The sequence below is a fragment of the Oreochromis aureus genome, linkage group 8 (assembly GCF_013358895.1).
Source record: "Oreochromis aureus strain Israel breed Guangdong linkage group 8, ZZ_aureus, whole genome shotgun sequence".
NCBI classification, from domain to species: Eukaryota; Metazoa; Chordata; class Actinopteri; order Cichliformes; family Cichlidae; genus Oreochromis; species Oreochromis aureus.
Genome location: NC_052949.1, coordinates 13742600 through 13753380, shown reverse-complemented (window position 1 = coordinate 13753380; position 10781 = coordinate 13742600). Strand labels below are relative to the sequence as shown.

At 41.4% G+C, this 10781-nt stretch overlaps 2 protein-coding genes across 2 annotated transcripts; both read left to right on the top strand.

The window, feature by feature from the left end:
* Positions 1–1035: 1035 nt before the first annotated feature.
* Positions 1036–4648, top strand: pus3 (pseudouridylate synthase 3). The gene is made up of 7 exons (XM_031749088.2): positions 1036–1249; positions 1545–1960; positions 2124–2404; positions 2482–2665; positions 2859–2968; positions 3044–3216; positions 4251–4648. Exons 2-7 carry the CDS (start codon positions 1550–1552, stop codon positions 4493–4495), a joined length of 1404 nt encoding a protein of 467 aa, XP_031604948.1. The 5' UTR covers positions 1036–1249; positions 1545–1549; the 3' UTR covers positions 4496–4648.
* Positions 4649–4702: 54 nt separating this feature from the next.
* On the top strand, positions 4703–10176 carry dcakd (dephospho-CoA kinase domain containing). The gene is made up of 5 exons (XM_031749074.2): positions 4703–5034; positions 6617–6728; positions 7165–7368; positions 8591–8678; positions 8908–10176. The coding sequence occupies exons 2-5, from the start codon at positions 6617–6619 to the stop codon at positions 9191–9193; spliced, it is 690 nt and encodes a 229-aa protein (XP_031604934.2). The 5' UTR covers positions 4703–5034; the 3' UTR covers positions 9194–10176.
* Positions 10177–10781: the final 605 nt, after the last annotated feature.

The following is a 10781-nucleotide window of genomic DNA, read 5'->3' as shown; positions in this document are numbered from 1 at the left end:
GGAAAATAGAAGATTTCGCATGGTTCCTTTGTAGGAGCTTCTCAGTCACTGTGAATTAAAGTACTGTGTCATCTTTCATCTGAAACATGGGGTGAAAAAGGGTAATAAAAGTCTGGTAGATGATTTCCAAGGTGCGGATGTCTACAAGAATGTGATCCAAATGCTTTCAAAAAGTTATGTGTTTTTATTGTAATACCTGTACTGATTTTACTAAATCGTACCTGGCATGTGTGATCCATACACTATGAATTAAAAAGACTAAAACTAACACAAACTATTAAAAAAATACAAAACCATAATAGCTCGAATGGTTGTCCCGTCATCCTCAAACACTAAACCATTTAGCAGGCAGATAGCTGTCCCTCCCTGAGCCTTGATCTGCCAAAGATTTCTTCTTGTTAAAACTGAGTTTTTCCTTCCCACTGTCACCAAGTGCTTGTTCATAGGGGATCATCATACCCTTCGTTGATTGTTTGGGGTCTTTTCTTTGTTATTTAAAGGTCTTCACCTTCACTTATAAACCGCCTTAAGGTGACTGTTGTTGTGATTTGGCGCTATACTAATAAAATTGAGATTAACTGAATTTCCCTCAAAACAAACAAAACCTGCTGTACATTAAGTGACTCGAGGACTAACGAGGGGCCCTACTCAGAGTAGGTTTGGGGACAGGCAATTCAGTGCCACAACCTACTTCAAAGACTTAAACATTATAAATGTAATAATAGCAAAACCAAAATTTGGTATATAATAATATAAAGAAAGCCATGACACAGTAATGAAAAATGTCAAATTATTTTCATTTTTACAACTTAAACGTAAGTTGAACAAAGATGATTGAGGACATGGCACTTTAGGCTAAGAAAAGGCTAGGGAGGAAAAAAGTAAAAATCCATTACCTTAAATAAATATAATAGTTTTCTGTAGTAGATACATTAACAGTGTAAGACAAACTTTTAGAAATACACTCTGGCCTACTTTTTTTTTTTTTTTTACCCATATTACGGTATGTTCGCTCATGGGGAGTATAAAAATAACTGTTAAGTATGGCAGTCATCGGCTGACGACAATTTAAGCAACTAAACTCCATTTCCCAGAAATCCCATGCAGGGGGGAAATGTGTCCGTTGGCAAAATTCGTCCGCCTCCCGATAAAACTATCAGCGGGGAGAGTAGCATGCGTGATCCCGACAGCCAGAAGCAAAACTAACAGAGGAGCAGAATAATCGAAAACATCGAGACTGAAAATACAGGTAAAAACACAGATTGACTGTAATGTCATTTACGGCCTCGTTAATCCCACTAAATCCCTCGTATCTAACTTCGTTCACTAGCTAGCAGGCTGTGTGTAGCGTTCAGTTCACTTTATAAAAATAAGGCCAGTTGTAGTACAGTTAACCAAAAAAACGCCTAAATAAACTTTGACATGAATTAAAGTAAGAGGAGATGATTACGTAGGCTTCATTGAATATAAGCTGCGCTGATTATTTGTAGAAATATTTAAGTAATATTTTAAATAACTGTTCTTTCTTTTGTTCTTTCTTTCAGGCAGAATGTCAGATGTTTTAATCCAGCGGATAAAGGAGCTGGAGGCTGAGCTGGAGAAGCTCAGGTCCCAGCTGAAAGAGAGTAGTGAAACTGGAGATGTTGAAATGTCATCCAGTCCATCCCTTAATGAAGACTGTAAATCTGATGGGAACACTGGCAGCAGCAAAAAGGAGAGAAAGAAATCAGGAAAAGATCGTCCTTTTGACTTCTCTGCACACCCCCGGCGCCATGTGGCTCTGCGGCTGGCTTACCTGGGGTGGGCCTATCAGGGGTTTGCAGTCCAGGAGAACACGGACAACACCGTGGAGGCCAGACTCTTTGAAGCCCTGCTAAAGACTCGGCTGATCCAGGACCGCCAGAGTTCCAATTACCACCGCTGTGGGCGCACTGATAAAGGAGTCAGTGCTTTTTCCCAAGTGAGTTAGCAGGGATACATATTTTTTTACTCATATCCTCCTTCTGGCGGCTGCCCCCTTTAGGGGTTACCACAGCTTATCATCGACCTCCATTTTAACCTGAAAAGACTCTGTACCTTAATACTATTAATAGTTTTTCATGTGGTTAATTTTTCCCCCGCAGGTCATAACCATCGACTTGCGCTCCACGCAGTTTTGTGCCGGTTTGGGCATCACGCTGCCTGAAAATGTTGACGTCAGTACCAAAGCCGCTTCTTCTGCCACCTCTGAGCTTCCATACGTGAAGATGCTGAACAGAGTCCTGCCGCAGGACATCAGGGTCTTGGACTGGGCGCCAGTAGCGGAGGGTTTCAGCGCACGCTTTGACTGTCAGTCCCGCACGTACCGCTACTACTTCCCCCGAGGATCTCTGGATGTGGCGCTGATGGCGGAAGCTGCTAAAAGGTGGGTGGAGAACACATAAAAGGTAAACACTCCTTTAAAACTTAGCCCTGATTTGACAACCTCCTTGCACCCGGCAGATATGAGGGGACTCACGACTTCAGGAACCTGTGTAAAATGGATGTGGGCAACGGTGTCCTGCAGTTCGAGAGGACCATCTTATCAGCCACAGTCAAGCCTGCGCAGCCTCAGCACGCCTCCAGCACAGACCAGTATGACCTCTTCATATTCGAGATCAAAGGATTAGCCTTCCTTTACCACCAGGTACCAGGAGAGAGTTACTCTTCACTGCTTTCCCTTTACCCCTCATTTCTTGCAAACATTTTTTTTAATGTGAAAGTTCAGATTTAGAGAAACCGGATCAGAGGATGTCAGATGCAGCATCTCATGGAGTTTAAGGTTGAATGGTTTCGTGGTATGTAGTGAATTTTTGGTTATTTCCTTTTATGTGCTCCAGGTACGCTGCATGATGGCGGTGCTTCTGTTGATTGGACAGAAGCTGGAAGCCCCAGATATAATCAATCAGCTCCTGGATGTGGAGAATAACCCCAGGAAGCCCCAGTACAGGTGATTGCTGTAGAAGTGGTTAAAATATTCAAATAAAAATAATATATTTATCATATGAATCTGTGTCATCTTCAGCATGGCAGTAGACTACCCTTTGGTGCTGTACGACTGCCACTTTGAAGGCCTGAGCTGGACGCGGGAGAGTGAAGAGGGGGGCTTTGTCCTGGCTGCACTGCAGCAGCACTGGACCCAGAGCGCGGTGAAGGCCCACGTCCTGCAGGGGATGATCCAGGGCTTGGAAGACCGAGGTGAGAAGCTGGATAAGAGAAGTGAAGGTTTTTAAGGCATTTAAATAGTTTCTCTCAAGTTATGTTTTGCATAATTTTAGTTGTTTTGTGGTTATTTACTGTATTTTTTATAGTATTTTTTTTAAATTTTGTGATTTGTGTACATATTTCTATTGTCATTTTTTTGCCTAAATTTTGCTGTTTTATGCATTTCTGAATGTTTAGTGTCATGATGATTATATCGAGTCACGTTTGGGATATTTTGTGTCTCCGTGTGGTTGTTATACATGATTTCTTCATCTCATTTCGGTTGTTTTGTGTGTGGATATGAGCTTACAGGCCACTTTATTAGGTACATGTTGTTCCTTTTACCTTCACAACTGCCATAATTCTTGTGTTATCCTGCTGGAAGTAACCATCAGAAGATGGGTTGACCATGGAAGACTGTGGAGTTTAAATAAGGGTCCCAAAGTGTGCCAAGAAAATATCCTCCACACTATGACACTGTCACCGGCGTGAACCATTGATAGAAGGCAGGATGGATCCATGCTTTTATGTGTTTACAACAAATTATTATCCAAACATCCAAATGTTGCAGCAGATAAGAACAGGAAACCCTCAGTTTTCTATTCTTATCTGAGAGGAGTGGCACTTGGTGTGGGCTTCTGCTGCTGTAGCCCATCTACCTAAAGGTTTGACCTCTTCTACTGGAAAATCCCAGTAAAGTAATCGTTTCTTAAAAACTCAGTCCAGCTCATCTGCCACCAACTACAGTCTTCCCTATTCTGATGCTCTGTTTAAACGTCAGGGCGTCTTGAATCCATCTAAATATAATGATTTGCTCCATTGTGATTAGCCGATTAGATATTTGCGCTAACAACCAGTTGTACCTAATGAAGTGGATGTGCCTGTATTTCTAGGATGTCTGAGTATTTTTTTTTTCAGGATCTAGGAATGCACCTATTTAGTTCAGCCAGTTATCTGCTTTGACACGAGTCAAAATGCCTGCTGTGAAAAAACATTGTACAAACTGTCTCACTGCTCTTCATCCACAGGAGCTGTGTCCTCCAACCACTGCTGGCTGGTAGAAGGCAGCAGGCAGAGAAATTACCGGCCGCTCCTGGAGCGCCCGTGCTGCGAGAGCCTCGAATCAAGGATAAATCATTTCGTGAAAAGAGGCAGACTGGAGCGCGAGGAAGGGGAGAATGGAGGCGAAATGATCCACAGGGGAAAAAGATCTAAACATTCGAACATTTCTTCAGAGACGCCAAAACAAAATATGGATCCAAAAGAAGATTAAAGAAAATGAAACTTAAGAAAGGACTTTATTTGTAGCAATTTTCAACCATAAATGGTTAATTTTCCTTTTATTTACTACAAACAGCGCATGGATATTTTTGACTCATGATGATGCGTGTTTTGCTTTAAAATAAACACATTTTGGAGAAAGTGGGAGTTGAGTTTTGCTTGAAGGGGAACTTCCGCGAGACGGAACCAACGCTAATAGAAAGACGAGATGTCGGGTTAATTAAGAGGTGGCGCCTGTCAGGCTTAGCAGCTAGGTTGTTAGCAGTGAGTAGAGTACAGCTGAAGAGTTAAAGGAGGGCAGTTTCCAGCAGCACCGCTGTCTCCAGCTCATTTGTTGGGTTTCGTGTTGGGCTGGACGCGGTAAAAATGGCGTCGTTGTTGTTTGAGCTCCTGACCTGATTAACACCTGTAGTAGCCTGTTAGCAACCCTGGTTGTTGTTTAACGCAACAGCCCCCCCCTCTAGTGCTTCTGCTCTGCCCGGACTCCCACTGTACGTCCAGCCGGTTTAAGGACACTCTCTCTCTGACAAGGTAAAGCTAAAATTCCCGTGACATGAGTTTGTTTTAATCGCTGTGCCAAACCAACCTGATACTAACAAGCAGCCGCTCTCTGCCGTGTTAAATCGTGACCGAGTTATTTTTTAAAAGGTTTTATTTTTGACCGGTGTTTAATAGAGAATAACCTCAAAGCTGACTTCCGGACCAGTCAAACCAGTTTGACTTTGCATAGCCGGGTACTATATGGAGAGTGTAGTTCACCTAATTCCGCAGCAGGGGGCGTGTTGTGAAACTTCAAAACCTTTAGAAGGAGAAGCTAAAGATATTTCAGATTAATTAAATATGTTATTTGGGTATTAAGATTGTAATAACTACTTTTATATGTTTATTAACATGTAACATTGTCACTAGCAGCCTGTCACAAGAACACATGATTTGGTCTTATTTGCTTCTTTAGTTGAATCTTTGAAAAACACCAAAGATAATACAGTTTAACAGACATAAAGCCTCCCCAGAAATGGTCACTGTGGAAGGGTGCCTGTCAAGAAGGTATGTCAAATTAAACTGGAGTCAGTGGCATCAGCTGTTATGGAGTGATGAAATATCTAGTATGTTATGGAAGTTTGTTTGGTCATCCAAAATACTGGGTTGTTGTCTCAAAAGTTTGAGTTGGGCATCTCAAATATTTGACTTCATAACTCAAACTTCTGAGAAAATAACTTGGATTTTTTTTGCATATCAGCCGGTGGTGTTGGTGATCTTGTCAAAAATGATGGATTTATGGATGCAGAAATGTACCACCAGATTTTCATCTGCCATACAATACCAACTGAAAACTGTCTGATTGGCATTGGCTTCATTTTTTTGACATGGGCATCATCCCAAACACACTGCCAATACAGTAAAAGCATAACTGGATAGAAAAAACACACAGGGTGGAACACTATCAGTCATGGATTGGCCTCCCCGGAGCCTGTTCAACATTACTGAAGCAGTGTGGGATCATTTTGATAGAAAATGGAGCAAAAGGCAGCCCACATGTAAAGTAGAGCTTTGAATGTCCTTCAAGAGGCCTGGAGAACTATCCATGGAGACTACTTAAAGAAATTAGAAGAAAGATTGCCTGAAAACCTTTAATTTTACTAGAAAAAAAAATAGAAAGAAGTGAGGGGTGGTAAACAAACAAACAGTACTGTTTGTTTACTCATAACATTTATAGACTTTCTAGAATTTCTTACTGTGTCATTATTAAACTGGCCCTTTTATTCCATAAACCATCATAAACGATGATAGTAAAGGTATTATTTTGGGACTCTGGATCAATTCCAATGTTTATTTATTTATTCATTTATTTTATTTATTCTTCGCGTTTATTCTCCAGTTTGTGCTGTTTTTAATAAGTAGCTTTTTAAAGCCTTAATCAGACTATCTTTGAACATTAAGTCAGCGCAACGTTAATGTGACATGGCAGATAAACATCGTCCACTGCTATTAGTAAATGTCATCTTATTCTCTGATAGGCCCACAGCTGTCAACAGGGCCATATCAGTGCATCGCTAGTGTAATTACTTTACTTACTTTGCCTGCATGCATTTTTGTGTTTGTTTGTTTAAAGATGTACCTGGTGGGACTGACAGGAGGCATTGCCTCTGGGAAAAGCACCGTGTCTTCAATGCTGCGGGAGCTCGGATGCCCCATTATTGATGCCGATGTCGTGGCCAGGAAAGGTAGGTGGCTATCTCTCCCCTGCAAACTGTTGACACGGCGAACACAAATTCAACATGAAATACTGGTCAGGGGTGTCATCGAGCTGAAGCCATCTTCAGGCGGCACTCTCTCAGATAACCCCGGCTCATTAGGACGAGCGCTTGCAGAGAGAGCATGAATCATGAAGGATGTCTGCTGACTGCAGGGATGATGTTTTAGTTAGACAGCGAAGATAAAAAGGTCACAGAACTAGGTGAAGAGTGCACAGCTGCATGTAGGGGAAATATAAGGCATTAGGCAAATTATTTCATTACACTCGGTGACAAGTCTGTTCCAAATATCATCTCAACCTCTATTTTTTATGACCAGCTGGATTACTGGTCATAAATAAATTTACTTTAATTTTCAACCTGTTACATTGTTTAACTCATTCAAGCTTCCTTTTCTTGTCCGCAGTTGTTGAGCAGCGCACACGTGCCTATTCCTGCATCGTGCACCACTTTGGGCCAGAGATCCTGCTCGAGAACGGCGACATCGACAGGCAGAAGCTGGGCCAAATCATCTTCGCCAGCGAGGAGAAGAGGAAGCTGCTAAACTCCATCACCCACCCAGAGATTCATAAAGCAATGCTCAAAGAGATCCTCTTCTACTTTCTCAGAGGTGAGGGAGGAATCGTGTTTGGCACAAAAGGAAAAAGGGAAGATTATCTGCTGTATTTGAGCCAAGGCTGTTTTGCAGTGTAGGTGGCGCAAGAGGCGAGACCAAACTTTCTGCTATTTGCAAGTCAAATGTATGAGATATTTGAACATTATGATTAAAATGAATTCAGTAAGACACCCATGTCACTCTCTCGGTGCATTCAGTTATTAGTTTCTCAAGGCATCACGCATGCCTTTAAATAAACTTCACAAACATCACTTGTTATATGATCTTAAAGCGGTGCCATCACACCCATATGTTGTGCAGACTGGGGCACATGGAGGTTGTGATTAAAAGGCATGAACTCATGAACACACGTCCATATGTCTTGCACTGCAGGCATTTATCTAACAAGAAATTCACTCTCACTTTTGTCAGGCTCTTAATAAAAAACAAGAAAGAAACAAGTTGGCGCCTTAACTTAACGTTACTGTTTGCACCCATAAAACTTTGTGTTTAAAGCAATACTCTCATGGTTTTTTTTCTTTTCTTTGTCTCTTATTGTTACTTGAAGGGTCATAGTTGTAAACGCTGTTGTCACATGGAGCTGGGTTAACACAAGGTTAAGTGTACTGACAGCAGAGTGGCCGATTTTAAAAATAAAGATAAAACTATACTATGGGAAAAATATGGAGAGGTTAAACACTCAATAGCTACTGTTGCCTTCTATACAGTAGCTTAGTATAAAGAGTGCTGTGTGAATGCGTGGGCACTTTAAACTCTTTGGTCAGTAAGACTGGAAAAGACCTGCTATATTAACACAGTTAGCACCGTGACTTCACAGGGTGGTTAGTGAAACCCTGTTGTTCTCTCACAGTAGCAAATTGTCAGTCATAAATTTTCAATTTCAGTTTTTTAATTTAATTTATTTACCAAATCACAACAACAGTTGCCTCAAAGCCCTTTATATTGTAAGGTAAAGACCCAACAATAATACAGAGCCTGCTCTTATTCGATTTACTCTGTTATATCCAATAAGATGTGAAGCTAACGATTGAGCTCATAAAGTTTTTAGTGATGTCATGGATGAAAGAAGACGAGTGTTGTTTTTCTTCAATCAGAGGCTTTGTCCCCTGCTGGTCAATAAAATAATATCGTCACGGTCACATGTCAAACCTATAACTATAACTATGTCCATCGTTTATATACAGTCTGTAATTTTGACTTCTTTCTCTCTCACTAGGGTACCGCTACGTGGTTCTGGATGTGCCGCTTCTCTTTGAAACCAGACGGCTCACTCGGTTTCTGAACCACACTGTTGTAGTTTACTGGTAAGCACACTGCTCTTTTTTTTCCCTGTTACCTTAGAGTCTCGTTTTGGGGCTGTTAACAGTGTTCATTTTTGAAGTCGTTAAACATTTTTGTTTGTTTTTGACAGTAAGTGGCCTTTAAAACCAGCTTTTTCTGCTCCCTATTGATGTGATTCACTGCCAGTGCACCTTTTTTAACAAGGCACAACGAATGCACCATAAATAACCTCCATCGTCTGTTCCCTTTCAGTGACCCTGCCACTCAGCTTTCGCGCTTGATGCAGAGGGACGGCCTGACCCAGGAGCAGGCTGAGCAGCGTGTGGCCGCGCAAATGCCGCTCAATGAAAAGCGTGGCTTGGCCAATCATGTTATCGAGAATTCAGGCAGCCGGGAGGACACCCACCGGCAGGTCCTGCGGCTCCACACAAAGCTAGAGGACTCCATGGACTTCCTCCTAGTCAGGGTCATTGCCATTGTTGCCACTGCAGGTTTGGGTGGGCTGCTGCTCTATGCTGCAAAGATACTTTTGTCCTAACAGAGGAAAGAAAGATGAGTGAGGGCGGGAGGTTTTTAGTCCAAGAAGTGGTCAAATATGAGGGTGTGAATAGAAACGGGCAAAAAGCAGGTCGGCGGTATCGATGCAATTTACTGTGAAATTAGTTTCACAGCACCTACCACTACAGCGCAACCGTATGACGTGCTCTGCTGACAGTTAACACGGACTTACATTACTGACAAAACTTGCACTGGCAAATGTGGTTTAGTGTGAAAGGCTTCTCTGTGCAATTTGTGTTGGTTTCACTCAGAGAGAAAAAATTATATGAAGGCGACACAGTCAAGCCTCACTTGCTGTACAGCTCCTACATCTTTGCTCATTTACGAGAGTGATTTTCTCAGCTGTGACGGAAGATCGGAGCTTAAATTGCTGGTAAATCTTCACATTTGTGTAGCAGCGCATGCTAAACATAACTAACCTTAAAAAAACAAGAAGTCCAGAAAGATTATTAAAAACTAAGAGATTTTATTTTGTTACACCTTTTACACCATATTAGATTATCCAATTTAGAAATGTTTTACTATTTTACTTTTTAATCTGTAGAGACATTAAGAGAGCAAAGGAACAAGTAACAATGGTGAACGTCCCTAAAGCAAGCATATTAATTGGACGCCACCTCTCTCTACTTCTGTCCCCAGTGCTGAGTATGTTTTAAACTATTATACATGTCATAGAAATTAAATGGTTAAATAGGAATAATGTGACGCTTACAGAATATGTAAAGATTATGTCGTGAAGATTTATGAGAGAATGTATTTGACAATCCATTTTTAATGGGAACAGTAACAGATTTACTATTTATCACTGTATTTTCTTACACTTGAAGTTCTCCTCTGTAAATACGGAGTGTGGGATTTTTTTTTCTTTGCACCTTTCAACTAAAATAATACATTTGTAATCTAATATGCTTAAGTTAAATAAAAACAATCCAGCACCTTGATTTTAAAGTAGCTGGAATCAGATTCTGTCTGTCACTGTGTTTTCATTGCTTCATTATGTTTTAAATTAGGCCCCAATAATAGACACTCACCGGTCACTTTGTTAGGTACGCCTTGCTAGTACTAGATTTGACCCCCTCTTGCTTTCAGAACTGCCTTAATTCTTTGTAGCAGAGATTCAACAAGCTGCTGGAAACATTCTTCAGAAACTTTGGTCCATGATGGCATCAGACAGTTGCTGCAGGTTTGTCAGCTGTACATCTGTGATGTGAATCTACTGTTCCACCACATCCCAAAGGAGCTCCGGAGACTGTGGAGACCACTTGAGTTCAGTGAACAAGAAACCAGTTTGAGCTTTGTGACTTTACTCGCTATCCTGATAGCAGCAGATTCAGTTCAAATCAATGGTGGGAACCCTGTGGTCATCAAGTGATGGAAATGGTCAGCAGCAATAATTAGGCTGAGGCGCTGAAACAATGCTCAGTTGGCTTCAAGAGGCCCAAAGTGTGCCAAGAAATATTGTTCACAGCATAACATCGCCTGCAGCAGCCTGAAGTACTTATACAAGGCAGGATGGATTGATGTTTTTATGTTTGCACCAAATTCTGCCTGACAATATTTTTCCAACC